Genomic DNA, 17836 nt, shown 5'->3' on the forward strand with positions numbered 1-17836 from the left:
CCCCCTTGTTTTGAGTGACCATCCCCCACACTGCCTGCTAAAGATAGCTCACACTGAGGAATCACTAAAGATCCCTGTGCGAAGGAACACATTAAGATTCCCAACCACTCATAACCCAGAGAAACTATAAGATTTGGTCAGTCTCAGCTAAAGGGCATCAGGGCTGGGACTTGAACCCAGGGTGCTTTGAGCAGGATCCCTACTACCTTGAGCTACTCTATGGACACAGGCTAAAATGGTAGTGCCCACTGAGGCATCATCCCAGCACTTGGACATCAGAACAGCCCAGAGCTAAATCACAGAGGATGTTTCTTGTTGGTGAGAATAATTTCCAAGCCCTAAAGGGTCACTAGAAACAGAACACTGGCCTCCCCCGCTTCTTTATCCTGCTTCCCATGCCTGGACTGTGTGCAACATCCATGGCTGTCGGGAAACCTGATGATGCTTGGCGGCTCAAACACCCCATCTGCCCACACATCACTGGGCTGCATGTCACCATGCTACTGTTGCCACTCAGGTCTCACAAATCAGGGAGCTCAAGTGAAAGGATGACTCCGCTTTAGGATTAGAAGGACCCTGCACCCTTCCCCAGCTCTCTGGGCATCATGGGAGAGTGACCTGGAAAATCAAATGCATAGAAATGTCCCAAAATATAGGAGTCTTGTTTGAGGCATAGTAAAACCTATTAGCTTGAGAAATTGGTCTGGAAATCTTATTAAAAGAGACAAATCATTCCGCCTTCTCTCGGGACTGAAAATATTAGGGGTAATAGACTTTCCCTGATGCCTAGGACCCATGAACCTCACATCAGGATCACAGCCAACCTCTGGCAAGGCTCAATTCAGTGCAGGTGATAAAGGCTATTATTTTTTTTTTTTAATGGGCAGCTCTGATTAATTCTGATTTCTTTGGCCAGCCTCGGACTTATCTCTACCAGTCCCTCATTACTGTGAAGGTTGCAAGCCAGAAGAGCCAATGGCAAAGAGAAATAAAGTTCAAATTGTGGGTTTGTCATTATTGCACAGCTCAGCAGATAATTGTCCAGCACCCCCACCACACACACACACACACACACACACACCCGACTTCTCTTTCAATATGCTCAATTAACCCACGATGGAGATGGGAAAGCAAGGCACCATTCCATTATGAAACCTGGCCTTGCTTCTTTGCTATTTAAGAGGAATGATAAGAAGAATCCTTCAAATATGTATGTTAGCTATTATCATTATGGTGGTTATGTTTGCTGGGCACTGATAGGTTCCAGAATATTGTGAATCACTGGAATTGAGCAGATGTTTATTCCATGCCTGGCACTATGCTAAGGGCTTTCTTCACATGTATCATCTCCTTTATCCTTGGAACAACCCTGTAGGTCAAGGGTTGGCAAACTTTCTCTGTAAAGGACCAGACAGAAAATGTTTTAGGTTTTGCAGGCTGTTTTAGATTATGCAGGGTATTCTCACTACACAAATCTGCTGTTGTAGTTTGAAAGCAACCACAGACAATATGTACATGAGTAAGTATGGCTGTATTTCAATAAAACCGTATTTACAAAATAAGCCAACTGGCCAGGTTTAGCCTGTAGGTCATCATGTGGATATGTGATTCCCAGGCTGGAATTTGGGTTATTTTCTCTCTCCTATATCCTCTTTCCTCCCTGCTCTTCCATTCTGGTTCTACTTCTAGAGGAAGGATAAAATAAAAGATGTTTTTGCATGTGACTACCCAGGGAGAGTTGGCTGTTCTCTTTCAACAAAAGGGAGAGGATCATTTTCATGAAGATCCTGCCTCCGTGGTGGCTATAAGGGGGCCATCAGATTTCCATGAGTCAACTGTCAATCTAGCTCCTTGTCTGCAAGCTCAGTATAGACTGTGGCTACTGATGAAAGACTCAATCCCAAGCTATTCCCAGAAGATTTAGCGGGTCTTCGTGAGTCTTGGGTACATTTTTTTTTGTAACTTCCTAATGGTCTAACATGTGGCTTCTTTGTCCATGCTGGGGCAGTCCCCAGCAAGCCTGCAGCTGCAATCTTAGCTCCCCTCTGAACCCCAGACAGGGTCTACTCCATGTCCCTCAGAAACCAGGGTTTTGAGGAAGACTGCTTTGCCCCCCTCTGAGCCACAACCCCTACCACCCATCTGAATATTCTATCTCCAACTAAAGTCATCTAATGGCTCAACAGATACAGAGAAATAAATTATCTGTCTTTCCTTGATGGCACTATAAACTTAGGGAGCAGTTTAGGATCTTAGACCAGGGTTTCTCAGTCCCTGCTCTATTGCTATTTGGGGCCTGATTGGTCTCAGAGAAGCTATCATGTGCACTGCGGGATGTCAGCAGCATGCTCTACATGCTAGATGTCGATAGCAACCCCTAGGTGTGACCTTCAAAACATCTCCCAACATTGCCAAATGTCCCCTAACAAACCACCTCTGGCTGAAAACCTACTGTCTTTGGTCAAAGGGAAATCATTGCCTTTTGCCCTCAGCTGTAGGTCCTAACTCCCAATTCCAGGAAAATAAGAAAGATCACAGGCAGGATATCTCAGCACCATGTCAAATGATCTTGGTGCAAGGTAAGCATAACTGTCCCCATCTTATGTAAGAGAAAACAGGCCTGTGTCACAGCAAATGAACAGCAGAACCTGGATTGAGATCCAAGCATGTCTGGTGCCAAGACCTGTGTGTTTCACAAACTACTGATGATCTGGTGGTAAGATGGACACTGGAAAGTTTTTTTGGGGGGGGGCGGGGAATGGGGAAGTTTTCCTTGATCTATGTTGAACTAGAAATTGTACTTGCTCTTGCTTCAATGCTGTAATCCAGCCAGCACTTTATGGAAGGTTTTATTCCCCCCTTGCTTTACAGAGGAGGAAACTGAGGCCCAGCAAACCTAACAAATGGTTTGATAACAGCATAGCAAAAATGTTTAAGTCCAGTGTTTCTGTGTTCAGAGTTTTGACTTTTCAGCAACACCAATAGCAATGGGTGGCTGCTCCCTAACCGGGAAGCAGAGTCAGATTTCCCACCTAATACTCTACCTTTGTAGCCAGCATGTTCTGCAGGCAATAAGAAAGAGCTCGGCGATAAATGAGACCAACACCCCACCCTCACCTCGGCCTCTCTCTGACCTCTCCCCTGCCCCAGCTCTGTATGCAGTACTGGCCTGAGAAGACCTCCGGGTGCTATGGGCCCATCCAAGTGGAGTTCGTGTCTGCGGACATTGATGAGGACATCATCCACAGAATATTCCGCATCTGCAATATGGCTCGGGTAAGTGTACCCCCACCTTTGCTTCCTGCACTGCTCCTCCCCAAAACAGACGGAAGCTGTCAGGAGAGGCTGCTGCACCCCAGCCAGGAATGTATGCCGTGCCCTCCTGATAATCCCGTCCTCCTCAGTGAAGCAATGCTTCTGCTGATTCCGGCTTCACACCCAAAAATGCCTCTGACACTGAGAGATGCACGGGGAGACATCCAGCCCGCCATCCCCCTGTTCCCTGACACACTTGCTGCCTTGTAGTCAAAACTGTTCAGAAATGAGTGCTTCCCCACTGTGTTGTCTTGTTTTGGCGTGAGTTGATGCATTATTTGATTGGATCCAGTAAGGTTTGGGCTTACTGACCAAGACCCTGAGAACACCAAGATGAAAAATAATTAGCTGCTTCCATGGGGAAATTCACCAGCTAGGTGGAGTGTTGGGTGAGAGGAAGATTAGTGGTCTTTGGTCTTTACTGGGGGCCCAGGGCAAACAGAACTCAGTTCACTGTCCAATGGGATGGTGAGATATGTTCTGGAAACGTGAAGCTCGGGGGCGAGAGATGAATTCTGCCCAATAGAGTTAGGGAAGGCTTTTCCTAGGGAAAGGGACATTTGACCTTGGTTTTGGAAATCAGTAGTTTTCCAGGAGGATGAGGGGCTGCAGGGAAGTCATGGCTGGAGAATCAGTGTGCACAAAGGTATAAAGATGAGCGTGGGGATCATCTGTGACTCTCCCCATGATGACACGGCACAGACCCCATTGAGTCTGTGTCCCGCTACAGTGGTGCAGCCCCAGGGCATCTTCTGAAGGGCTTGCATCCCTGAACGAGCAGCCCTAATGGCCTCTCTGTTCTCAGCCTCAGGATGGATACCGTATAGTCCAGCACCTCCAGTACATCGGTTGGCCCGCCTACCGGGACACACCCCCCTCCAAGCGCTCTCTGCTCAAAGTGGTCCGGCGGCTGGAGAAATGGCAGGAGCAGTATGACGGGAGGGAGGGGCGCACGGTGGTCCACTGCCTGTGAGTACTAGGAGGGCTGTCTGGGTGCTGGGTGACAGGGTGTCTGTCCTTGAGGATGCCACTGGCCACAAACACCAGCCACAGGCATGCCTCACTGCACCACATCTCAACATCCCTTAAAAGCCAGGGAGTGTGTATTCAAGGAATTACAATCTTTCATAGACTGGGTGTCACCAGTTTGTTGCCCTGAACTAAGGTTGTGTGACATGTTATTGATGCAAAACCTGGTGGCCTTTTACGAACATAGGAGGTGGGCAGGCCACTCCCCAGCACGCCCAATAAGGAGATAAGCCCTACTCCCCAGCAGGAAGCACAATGTGTCCTGTTAGTTGCAAGAAAACTTGGATGAAATGAGTTCCAGTGACCAGATCCGCCAGTTATCTCCTAAGGAAGGAAAGGAAGAGAGGAGCATGCGTTGATTGAGTTTGATGCCAGATATTTTAAGTGAATCTTAAAATACTATCTGCGAAGTAGATGTTATCACGTTGTAGTGAAAAACTGAGGCAAGACAGGGTAAGGGGTTGGGAAGTTAAGAGAGAAGCTTTGATTTAAAGCCACTGGCCTCCAAGCTAATATGCCATCTACTAACCCACATTGCCTCTGAGTAAACTAAAGGACTCATTGGCCATGGTGACCTGGGGGGGCATCCCTTGCCGTGGGTTTAGAGGGAACACAGGGACATGGGGAGCCTGAGAGGCTGATGGATGGCTGCAAAGGGCCCAGAGGACACTGTCTCCCACAGCTCTGTGGGCTCAGGTGGGCTGTATTTATACTTCCATTACTGGGGCACCCTGGAACCTTTACCTCCTATCTTAGAACTGGCATGGCCAGAGCACAGGGATTTGCAAATAGACCTTGACGTCATAATGTTCAGGGGAGGTCAGGACCCTTAGGGGACTAGGGCTGACAATCCGTCATTAAGAAAGTTACTTAATTGAGTGGGCCTCAGTTTCCTTATCTTTCCAGTGGGTACCTTGAATTAGATCATCTTAAGGCCCTATCATGCTTTGGTATAAAATATTTAGAGAACAAATACAGTTCATCTACCACTATACAAATCCACAATATCATGGTAGCAAGTATGTATATGTTGTGAAAATAATTACTTCTGAGAACCTGTGTCATAGTCTGCCAGAGGAGTATGAAGGGACCTCAGAGAAGGATCCTGCAAAGATCTTGGACACAGAACACATGTGTAGCCATAACAGCTATGCAACATATGACTGACAACCGTTCCCTTTGCTGCTTAGTACGTGGAGGTTGGGGGAAGGTGATGGAACAGGCCCTATTCTTTTAAAATGTTGTGTCAGAGGAGGTAGGAGCAAGCTCTTCTGTCTTCAGAGTAAATATTTCTGGAGCCAGTGGAGGCATTAATAACACTTTACTGACCTCAGAATCAAGTTCAGTCCTTACAAAACCAGCTTATTGCTCCCTTCTTAAAAATAGTGCATGCATACATCAAGAAAACCAGAGAAACACACACACATAGCTTACAGCCACCACCTGTAATAATCCTTTCTTCCTAAAGGGCACAAATCACAAACCAGGGTGTGAGGTGTCAGTGTCATGTTGATGGGTAATATCAACCAGACCAGGCTGGTTCTGCCCACATCCCCAAAACTGGCAACCGGTTCCCTGCTCCCTCCAGTTCCCTCCCACACACTGAGGTGGCCTCCCCTTTAAGTACATGGCCACACCCATTCCATCCGGGGGTCTCACTCCACTAGGCCTGGGACACCCCTGCCCGCTTCCCTCTTCCTCTTGGATTCTATCGTTCTTGCTTCAGAAGGTTCCTTCTGGGGGGGAGGGGTCCCCTTCCTCCTCCTCCTCCAGGTGATTATTTTTTAGCCTGATTTTTTTTGAAGGAGTACCTTTTTACCCATGTGCCCCCTTGCCAAGGTAACTAGGAAAGCATAGGCATATCCTTCTATCATTGGAGACCTTGGCATCTTCGTAGGCCCAGAAAACACAACAGACACCAAAATGCAGGCACTGGCCAGTGAATGGAGGGCAACTGTCTGTACTTGAAACATTTGCTTGTTGGGTGTCCTGTAGATAAAACATCTGGGAAACCAAGCACCTTAGTTTCCATCCAGGTATTCTTTAGACATAGGCCATTATATGAAATCATTAGTTGCTCTTAGTAACATGCCCAGGAGTTCCGAATCAGGCAGATTCCTAAAGGGACTTTCTATAAATAGTTGGAGGGGTATTTCCATGAACATGAACTATGAAGCACCAGGAGGGACAGAGAGGTGACCCTGCCATGGAGCATCAGGAGGGACAGAGAGGTGACCCTGCCAGGAGCTCTCTAGCTCTGTTCTCCGGATCAACAGGGTCTTGCTCAAACCAGGGTGTCCAAACAGAGACCTGTCGTTTCAGGATAGACCATCTCAGACCCACCAGCCCCATCTCCAAGCCTAGGCTGGCTGACCTGAGGCTAACGGAGATGTCTCTGATGTTTCCATCCTTAGTGGATGGAAAAACACTAGAATGAAAACCATCTAGGATCTTCCATTGTCTTAATTCGAAGTGTAGGAGGATCCAAACATCCTTTTGGACAGGGATGCAGGCACCACAGGCACTGTTTGGGTCAGTGTGCCATGGGTGACTTTAACATGATCATAGAACCAAGGAAACATCCAGCTACTTGAATTTTCAAAAGCATCTAGTCCAACCCCTCCATTATATGAATAGGAAACAACTTGCCCAAAGTCAGAGCAGATTCATGGCACCAATGGGGCTCAAACCAGTAAGGCTTTCACCACAACCTGACTTTGCATTTTACCGGGGCAGCCACTCCCCACCACTGCTGATATGGCTTTAGGATCAGCAGGTGCTGGGGGAGGGGGTTTACCCAGGAATATAGGTCACCTCTTCACTCTGTGTTTAGAAATGGGGGCGGCCGCAGTGGAACCTTCTGTGCCATCTGCAGCGTGTGTGAGATGATCCAGCAGCAAAACATCATCGACGTGTTCCACATCGTGAAAACACTGCGTAACAACAAATCCAACATGGTGGAGACCCTGGTGAGTGTCCCAGGAAGCTTATTCCACAGCAGGGGCCTGACCCTAGTTCCCCTGATGTGGAGAAAGTGGCATCAGATAGTAAAAACCCCCAACAGCTGGGTGCATCCTCAGTCCTGACAGGCCACATCCTTTGCACACGGCTGTCTACTCTGCGCCCCTCCACTCCAACCTCACCAACTTCCTTTTCCTGCAGGGCAGCCCAAATATTAATCCTGACACCACTAATCCTGATACCACTAATTCGGGCTTAGGGGAAGGGATTCTGGATTAGTAGAGTGTGAATTATATTTTCAATTCAGTCCAATCCTATTCTAATTAACTTATGCAACTTGCTACAGTGTAAGCAGGGCTCAGACGCTTTGCAGAAAGGGATGGACAGTAAGTGGGCACACAGAGCCCAGGTCCTCAGGCCGCTGCAATGATGGGAACAGACCACACACAGGGAACTTTGACCTAAGAGTCTTGACTTACTTGAAGCATGCTCCTACTCAGATTCTCGTTCACAGACCAGAGGCATCAGCATCACCTGGGCCCTTGTTAGAAATGCAGAATCTAAACCCACTCCAGAGTTACTCCATCAGAGTCTGTATTTTAGAAAGATTCCTGGATGCTCCCTATACACCTTACAGTCTAAGAAGCACCAGAGTCCAGAACAGTGAAAAGGAAGGGGGTGACCCCACGGGCATCTGGGAACACGTGGGTGTATGTAGGCACTGAGCAGAAGTTGGGGGGATGTCCAGGGACAGATAATTACATGGATAATTTTGAGTTGGCTGTTAGTGTGGAGGTAGATAATGTTTCCTCCAAAATCTGTGCCTCTAACCTGAATGCATTTCCCCTTTCCCTTTCATCTCTCTCCTCACCTCCTCTGCTCCCTCTCTGCCTTTCCCCCTCACAGGAACAGTATAAATTTGTATACGAGGTGGCTCTGGAATATTTAAGCTCCTTTTAGCCTGATGGGACGGGGAGCCTGCCGGAGCCCAGCGGCTGCTGCAGCTACGTACCCCCCCCTTTTCTGTGAATGGTGACTGGGCTCAGGAGCTTAGAGGCGGCACCCTGCCCAACTCCAAGGAGAAGCCTGGAGGGTCCTGTGTTCTGTGGTAGGCTCTGCACCTTCCAAGTGCTCTCCTGGAGCTGTGGGAGGTGCTGCTCTGAAAGGCCCAGGCCTCCCTTCCACACCCAACCAAGCAGCGGCCACAGGCCTGTGCAGAAGTGCTCCTGTGGCAAGGCCCTGGATTTTTCGGTTCCCAGACCTCCTGCTTTTGCTCTTCTCAAGTTTGCGAATCTCCTGGCAAGCCCCCTGTGTGAGTGTTGGGGAGTGACAGCCTCAGCAGCACCTCCCTGCCCTACTTGTCCTTGGGAGTGGAAGGGATGTGTGCTCTCCCCTCCTGTGTCGTGGAAATGATTAGGGCTCTTGGGGAGAGGGGGTCCCTGCTCTGCTAGCCCCCTGCAGTCTCCTTCAGGGTTCTCTGGCACTGGACACCTGTCGCTCTGGATCAGTGTGACTGCGGGATGCTCCTGAGACCACAGCAGAGGCCCCCACTCACACACCTAACCCGCATGGGGCTTGGCCCGATACCGTTCTGTACCCCTCCCCTAGCCTAGGCCTTGACCTGTCACTCACTGGCCAGCCCACTGTGTCCACAGCCTTTGAGAAAGGTTCTCTTTGCTTTTTGTAATTGGTGGGAAGGGGGAGCATGGAACTCTGCTGCTCTTCCTTGTCTTTGTGAAAAGGAACCATCTCTCTGGGGCAGGGCTCTGGCTGACCCTCTGTCTCTTGGGGGGTGGATAAGATTTGATTATTTTCCAAAATGTGTATGAAAAGAAACTGTTTTGGAGGTGTAAAATCTTAGTCTGTTATGTCAAAATAAAAGGGGGAGGGAAGTTTGAATGTGTAATATAAGACAAATCTCTCAGGCCTGTAATCTTTCCTGGCAATGTCCTTAAAAGATCCCACCCTGCAACAGCACTGCCGTTGAGTGAGGGAGACAGGCTAATCTGAAAATAGTCCCTTCAGTTTCCGGGGCTGATAAAATACCAGCTTTGTGCATCATCATGGATTTCCAAATTTGAACTCCCTCCTAGAGAAACCCCTAGCTGCCATCATGAGAAAGGTCAAGGTGGACCTAGTTATGCTTTGGTTTAAAATAAGCCAAGGATCTCTAGGGTCTTGTCCAAAGTGTGGGTGAGTCAGTGACAGGGAACCAGTATTTGCTCAGCACCTACTGTATGCCAGGCTTGGCACGTTCCATATGACATCTCACGCAGTCCTAGAACCCCCATGAGAGAACTACTAACCTGTCATCATCTCTACAATTGGGGAAACTGAGGCATCTTCCTCAGTGATGAAATTCTGGGTTCTGACCAGGCAGACATTGGTGATAAGACTTGATCACACCATTTTCTTCATCTTTCTCAGCAAAGCAGTTATTTTATGAAGGGTAAAATAAGGCCAGAAACTTCTAAGCAGAGAACTCCACAATGGATATCTAATTCTTTCTTTCTGATGTGAGTTCTTACGTGAAGCCCAGAATTTCAGATATATCTTCAGAACTCATTCCCGGCTCCCCAGGAAAGCTAGTCCCATCTAATTTCTTAGCCCATGAAAACAGGTGCATGTTCCCTCAGGCTATGAGATCTTCCAGCCAGGGACATACTCTCTACCTTGGTCTCCATTGGGTGCTCAAGCACAGTTTCTGGCAAACTCAGGGTGGCCTGGGATCTAGAAAGCTCCACTTGGAGGCCGTCTAGCCCCAGACAGGGGATGAGGAGTAGAGAATTCAATAAGCCACAGGTTTTTGCACCCAAGAGCTCACTGTATACTGGAGAAATTGAACCCCAGGGCAGAGGTGGTGAAGCATATGAGTATTATATGAATCTGGGAGCAAGACTCTGCTTGCCTAGGGCTTCCTAGAGAAGATGGCATCCATTCCAGCTTGGTCTCAACAGGTAGAAAAAGGGAAGAAAGGCAATCAGTCCAAGGGATCTGGATATGCCATGACGAAGAGGTATGAAAACTCCTTGGGATGGGGGCACATCCGGGGAGCAGGGGAAGTCAGGTGGTATGGTGGGAAGTAAACCCAGCTGGAGCATAGCACTGTAGGAGGGGTGGCAGGGGATGAGCTGGGGCAGGGAGGAGAGAGCTCACTTAGAGTATAGACTACCCCTGAGGGCAACAGGGAAGCCAGCAGAGCTACTGAGTGATATGCTCGGCTCCGTTAGAGAAGACTCCCTCTGGGGCCAGTGGGGCTGCCTCTTTTCCTTTCATCAGACACTGTGAAAACATTCCCTTCAGTGTGTGCGTTTTAATATCACATCTGTCTGTCTGTCTGCTCATTATTTTGTTGCGAGAACAAAATATGCGTGGATCATGAGACTCAGCTTCTGTGAGAAACTCAGGATCTCTGCTCAACCATGGAGCAGGGTGACGAATTCAGGCCTCCAGACCCATGAGGATGGGATATGAAAGGAGCCCACAGAAGCTGTTCCCATTGGCATGGGCTCTGGAGCTGTCTGAAAGTCCAGGGACACCAGACTTGATCACGGAAAGGCTGTCACTTTGGAGGTTCAAAAGGAAGCATCTCCAAGTGAAGGAAAGCAGAGGAGTCCCCCAGTGAACTCTCTCTTCTCCTTTGATGGGTCCCTTCCCTGGTGTGCTTGAGCCGGCCCCCTGGCTCCCAGCCACTGCTCCAGCCAGCGTCCACACAGCCTCCCAGGAGCCTATAGCCGAGCAAATCAGCCTGGCATATGCTCTTTTCTCAGATCATGGCTCATCCATGCCGAATGGGGGAGGGGAGCTATCCACACAAATCCTAAGATTTATTCTGCTCCGGAAGGGGTGACGGGGCTAGCAGATAAGAATGACACTGGCTTCTATCGTTTCAAATGGTAGGAATTTAAAATGTGACTTCAGGGAAAAGGGAAATTGTAAAAACACAGGCCGTCGTGGGATAACCAGCCCAACAAGGGCCACTGATGTTTCCCCCAGCTAGGCTCCCCATCTTCTCAAAACCCAGCCCCTCTCTAAAGAGGGCAGGGCAGTGAAGAGGTCTTAGGCCAGTTAACAAGGGATGAAACTAAGGCTTGTGATGGGGATATCTCCCCCTAAGATGGGGCGCTGGTGCCCTGGAACTTGGACTTGATCCAGTCCCTGGGAAATAAGAGCAAACACCCTCAAACCTATCTTCCCACCCCACTCCACTCAGAGGGTGGGCTACCTTTGATGATACAGAGGAAAATAGTATCCATGCTCTCTGAGCCTCCACAGCAAGGGTCGGCCTTCTCTCTCTTGGATGCCAAAGAGAGTTGCCCCCGCTTAGTACAGAGCCTCTGGGTCACCTAGTTACGGGCTCTGTAGAAGATATGAGGAACTGATGAGAAGCCAGGAACCATTACCAACCTGTGTCTCTTTGTGGCCTAGCTGGCTTTAGGAAGTAACTTAGCTCTGCCTCCACTGTGCCCTTTCACCCTTTCTGGGCCTCTAGATGACCACAGCACCCTCCTTTCATGGGAACGGAGGGATCAGATTGCTCTTAATGCTTGCCCTCTTCTGTGTGTGTATCCGGAGCAATGGCCTACCACATGTCAGCCTTCACATGGAACCAGGGGACCCTTTGTTGGGGACTGGAACCAGGGAGCTCACTGAATTCTTCCAACATCTCTAAGAAGTGTTTGATTGTCACCATTCTACAGATGAGGAAACAGAGGTTCAGAGAGGAGAAATCAGTTCCCCAGTTAGTGATTAGGTGAGCCAGCAATTAAATTTATTCTGACTCCAAAAACAATATTTTTCCACCACGATGTCTCAGATTTTCTCATGGGTCTACCCATAACATCAAAGACGAGAGTGGAACAGATAACCCAGTGGATCTTGTTGTGAAGCCCAAAGCACACAAGCCTAAAATTGCGTTAGTCTCTTGATTCACTTTAACAATTCATGCAATACTTCCATTCCACTCTAATTTGCCTGAATTTTTTTAAACAACTATTTTTTAAATGATGTGCCCTAGTCCTTCAAGTGGCTTTGGTCCCCTCAACCCACTATGACATACTCTAGGGAATCATATCCCAGTCTGAGAGTCACAGTGTCTGGCCATACTGTTTCCTCCTGAGACCAGGTCCAGACTCAGGTTTAAGACCAGCTCAGCTTCCCCTAGATAGATGCTTTGGTGTGGGGGTACCATGACCTCACCACTCATGGGTTGATCTCAACTCAAGTTTCTTTCAGCTGGATGCTGGAAGGAACCCATTGGCATATCCTAGGATGATGAGGATATGCTCATCTGCCTTGGTGAAGGCTGAGCCCATATTACCCTAAAGGAAAAGGAGAAGATGTATACAGCCTTTCTGAACAGATTCCTGAATGCTGGGACTTCTAGAAGGTTATACCCTTTGGGTGAAGTCACATGGTTTCTAATGTGGGCAAATCTAAGGACATGCTTCACATGAGGGCCTAGGGTCTGGAAGGCTTCTCACTTTACTTTAATCATACATACATTCATAATGGGTTCCTGCAACATGCCAGGGCCCTGGAAGGGGTGCTGCCAGGAAGCACAGATTATTATGGCACAGTTCATCCCTTGGTGAGGCATGCAGTTGGTTGGAAGAGCTTATAGTCTTCAGTTCAAATCACAGCTTGGCCATTCTTAGCTATACAATGTTGGGCCACCCAATTAATGGCAAAAGATGTGAAAAAAGGAGCCTCGGCCATGTAGAAGGCACAGATATGGAGAACTCTGAGTAAGAAAACAGCAAGGCAAGGTCAAGAAGTTGGGACCCAAAAGAAATATTCAAGGATGCACATGGAATACAGGGCAAAGTGGTCACTTCTGTGGTCCCCAGGACAGGGGACAGGGAGGGCTGGCCAGGACCACTGGGAGCAAAGATGCCACTTTAGACCAAGTTTCAATGTCTTGGAGAAAAGATGATAATTTTCCCTCTGTCTAATCAAATCCTATTTCTTCATCATCTGTTCCCCATTGCTAAACTAGCTCCTGTTGTATGTTCTCCCTAGGATCCACACTTCCTCAGCTTCAGTATGAATCCCTGTTGTGTGCATACAGTTATCAGTCTAGTTAGGCTGCTGCAGACAGCAGAAGTGAGGCCCAGGGAGGAATAGCGAGGCACTCACCATGTCATTTCAGCAGGAGTAACTGTCCTACCCAGACCCAGAGATATTGAAGGAGATGATAATTCCCCTACACCTCACTGCCTTAGAACAGAATGAAGAAAACCACCTTCCTTTAGCCTGCACCTAGCCATTCCTGGGCTAGACAGGCCATCAGCACCCCACTAAGTCAGAAGTGATGCCATAGGAAACATGAACCAGCCCAAGAGGAAGATAAGCAGGATGTTAACAGACTGTGCTGGGCTATATCTGTGTCAACCCCAGCTACAGGGCAGATCAGAAGATGAAACTTGAGTCACATAGATGGCCATTTCATCTCAAAGCCCTGACCTGCTTTCCCCACCATCCTACTAGTCAGAGCTCCTTCTCAGCTGATGATGCCAGCTCCAAATCACAGCCCAATAAAACAGGAAAAAGACAAAGTGAATCCAACTAGAGGAGACCAGGTGAGATACATCATTGTTCCTATATTCCCGTGCAAGGGTTCCAATTTGAAGGTTCTCCGTTTATATACAACTGAAAGTGATAAAAATATATGGCATTGGCAGCACCTAGCAAGGATCTGCTTTTGATGTCATATACAGTCTGAGCAGCAGGGAGAGAAGTACATGGCAAAAAGTGGAGGGGACTGCTATACTCATGTCCTCTGACATATATTTCAGAGTTATAGATATGACCCTCAGAAGCACAGCAGAGAGGTCTAAGCCATATTCATGAACAGGAGAAGACTTTCTTCTGGTTTATGGCTAACCAGAGGTAGACTTTTACATACCACTGGCTGTGCAACTGTCTTGTAGAGACCAAGTCCATCTCTTGCATGCCTCCTGCCCACCCTCAGAAAAGATGGGAAAGGTCATCAGAGTGGCCACATTCACTTCCACATTCACATTCACTCATAAATTTTAGGTCCCCAAGAGGTAGAGTCAGCACCTACAGTGGTAAGACCCCACACCGAGCATCCTAGCTGAGAGCTTGGGGATGATCCATTGGGGCTGATACAAGGGATGTGAAAAGACTCAGGATGAGTCTATAAGAAAGACCCTTTGGGGCTGGATCACCAAGGAACATCCTTCAGAGCTGCTCTAAGTGATGGGATTTAGACTCTGACCCTTGATTGGAATGTTCAGAAAATAAGGGTCCAGGGGCAGTAGAGCATTGGGCAGGAAGGTACTGATATGAAATCCTGGAGCTCAGGGTAATTCATATAATTCATGGTTCCTTGGTGAGTGGAATTCTTAGATTTGGGGGAGGAAGGGGAATGTGAAATAACCTGCCAATGGTGCACTAATGAGTCCCTGTAAGCATACTTCAGTGCTCTTGGGCTTGTGAATACAAATCCATAGACCTCCTATAGGATGATCTGACAAGCTCTCAGTGCTCACCATACCCCTATCCCTCCCATGGAAGATCAGTGATGGAAGATATTCCTTGGATCAAAGCCCCAGGGCAGTCTGGAGGCTCAGAGGGCCAAGCAGTATACTCCCAGGTCAAATCAGACTTCCAAAGGGTCAGACATAATGTTAGTGCCCATGTGCCTATATATCATTGGACAAAATTCAAGCATGGTTTGCTAGTCCCAGGTCACTGCTCTGAGTGGAACTAGGATCAATGCATGAAGTTTGATGATTTTAAGGAAGAACTGGCTGTGTGCCAGAGAGTATGAACTGCCCACCTCAGCAGTGGTCCAACAGAGGCCAGACTTTAAAGGGAAGAAAGAGCATTGAGGAGATGACCTTTCACTCTCTTCCACCCTAGATGGGTGATATGTTATGGAGCTTGGACTGTATTTGAACCCCTTTATTCCTACAAAGCACAAAGCCAAGGCTGTGCTTGGTTTGTGCAGGTTGAAGTCCCCTACTCTCCTGCCCAAGTCTTCCCACCATGCAGGCCGAGATGCTGCTCTGGCCCCATATTCAGGACTTATCCTGGCTGGTTATCACCAGAAAGTCCAGAAAGAACAGTTGCTTTGCCATAGACCCAATGCCTACCAAGATCTATGATGAGACCAACCATAGTTCAGGCCCACTGGCCAACAAGGCCATCAGTGACAGCCAGAACTAGTAAAGGTCCAAGCAGGACCCAGAGCAGGGCTTTGCTTAGCACACACATTATCTCCAGAGGTTACTTCTACCCCCCTTCCTACTTGAGGCCTGTTGAAGCAGACTGCAAAAGCAAAAGCACAGTGACTCAGTCGGCACATAATTATAGTCATCCCCAGGGCATCCATGTCATTGCCAGGTGGATCCTGGTCTAGCCCAGGTTAATTCACGCTAACCCATTTTGGCAGTCAGACTCAAAAGCACTTTTCTACCTTCTGTTTTCACTCTACATCAACTGGCCAACAAAAGGCAAAGAAAGAGTCAGGGCTTCTACCCTTGTCTTGGCTCCCGGACACCATCATCGCCCCCTAAGGGCATCATGGGGTTCCCACTCGACTCTAGGAAGACTGACATCATCACATCCACTGGGCATATGATATTGCATGAGACCAAAGTCTCCACACTGTTTGCAGCCTTCTCCGTGAATCCCAATGGCCTGCACTTGTACAGTTTGGGTGTTTGATAGATAAAGCACGTATGAGAAGAGAAAACAAAATAAATCAACTTTTCCAAAAGCCAGCACTGTGCTGTCAATGTTCTTTTTTTTTTTTTCTTCTTTTTCCTTTCCAATTCTAGCTTAAAAAAAGCAGAAGGTAAATAATGTCAGGTCAATGAATATCAGATATATTTTTTGACTGTACATTACAGTGAAGTGTAATCTTTTTACACCTGCAAGTCCATCTTATTTATTCTTGTAAATGTTCCCTGACAATGTTTGTAATATGGCTGTGTTGAAAATCTATACAATAAAGCTGTGACCCTGAGATTCATGTTTTCCTAAGATATTCGCACTGGTGTCTTCCTGGGATTGGGTGAGGGTGAGGGGAAGACAAGAGGAGGGGAAGGAGGAAGAGAAAAACCTAGGGTTTCTTTATGTTCATTTAATCCTCATGTCTACAATGTAGGAAATGTATATTATCCCCTCTTTGCAGATGAGAAAGTTGGAGGTTCATAAATGTTAAGAGTTTTCCCATGAATATACATAAAAAAAAGGTTGACTCTAAAACAGTTTTCCCCCAAGTATGGTCCACAAATTCACTCAGGAAGTTTACTAATAGACAAATTTTTAAGCCCCTACAGAGTCACAGTTTCAAGATCTGCATATTAACAAACTACCTGGATATAGAAGTTAACTACTGGTGCATAATATACCTCCCGAAAATGCAGCGACTTGAAACAACAATCATTTGTGGTGGTCAGCTGGCGTCTGACTACTCTGGGCCAGGCTTGCCTAGGACACCTTGGCTAGGGAAGCTGTGCTCCATGTAGCTCTTATCCTCCCCCTGGCAACAGCGAGCTAGCCTAGGCATACTCTTCTCACGATGATAGCAGGAAGACAACAAAAAAACTCCAATCATGTGAAGTTGCTTTGAGACCTGTCTGAAACATCCCATTAGATAAAGCTGGTTCTGTGGCATCAAGGGACATGGAAATATACTCTACCTTTGACAAAGAATCTGTTTTTCAATGTTCCAATAAATGCTGGCATTAGGTATCACACCAGTGGTGCCAGATGTAGACTTGAACCCTCTCATCTCAGAGTATTGGTCCCTAGAACACCTACATCAGCTCACCTGAGAAACTTCTAAACATGCGAGTCTGATTCAGTCAGTCCAGGATGGGTCTCAGGAATCTGCATGCTTTAACAAGGGCCCCAGGTGATTGTAACACAATGCTGCAGTTAGGCGAGCACTGTTCTAAATGCTGTTGCTGTTAGAGAGGGCCCAAGCACACAAGGAGACAAATCAGTTCCCAAACTGGTGTATGAGGCTACCAGTCTCTGAGTTGGATGCAAAGCTCTCTCCAGGTAAGCAGAAGAAATGGCTAGAACTAATTCTTCCGAGTCGACTGGTTCCTAAGCTTTTTGTGTGTATCCAGCTACAAGCATAAGCCATGGGGCCAGAGCCAGGGTTCACTTATTGTAATTCAGCCTTTGGACCCCTGGGAGTGTTCTTCAACCTGAGGGATCAACATGTGGTACCCATCAGGCCCCACTCCCACCCCCACAAGCCACAGAGCTTAGAGAACATGTGCTTCCCAGCTTGAGTCCTAAGTGGGGAACATGATGGCCAGCCAGCTAGTAATCCTTGTCCCTTTGTCCCTTGTCATGTTACTCTGACTTATTCTTCCTGCATTATTTATTCTTTTGCCACAAATGTAATAGTTGACATTGGAAAAATTAAATGAGAAAGAAGGAAAAATCCCACCTATCTCCTAATAACAAAAGTACTTTGGGGCATATCATTTTCCCCCTTAATGGAAATACCTTTCCAAGAGTTATTTATAAAAGTAGCATA

At 47.6% G+C, this 17836-nt stretch overlaps 1 protein-coding gene across 23 annotated transcripts in view; it reads left to right on the plus strand.

Annotated features, from left to right (window-relative positions):
• The window catches only part of PTPRT (protein tyrosine phosphatase receptor type T), a 1025198-nt gene extending 1008878 nt beyond the window's left edge, over positions 1-16320 (plus strand). For all 23 annotated transcript variants that reach the window (XM_072735832.1, XM_072735811.1, XM_072735820.1 and 20 more), the window contains 4 exons: positions 3151-3276; positions 4121-4284; positions 7178-7313; positions 8212-16320. In XM_072735832.1, the coding sequence (XP_072591933.1) occupies positions 3151-3276; positions 4121-4284; positions 7178-7313; positions 8212-8265 (480 nt within the window). In that variant the 3' untranslated portion in view covers positions 8266-16320. The remainder of the gene's footprint in view (positions 1-3150; positions 3277-4120; positions 4285-7177; positions 7314-8211) is intronic.
• Positions 16321-17836: the final 1516 nt, after the last annotated feature.

The sequence above is a fragment of the Vulpes vulpes genome, chromosome 14, assembly GCF_048418805.1.
Source record: "Vulpes vulpes isolate BD-2025 chromosome 14, VulVul3, whole genome shotgun sequence".
In the NCBI taxonomy this organism is placed as follows: Eukaryota; Metazoa; Chordata; class Mammalia; order Carnivora; family Canidae; genus Vulpes; species Vulpes vulpes.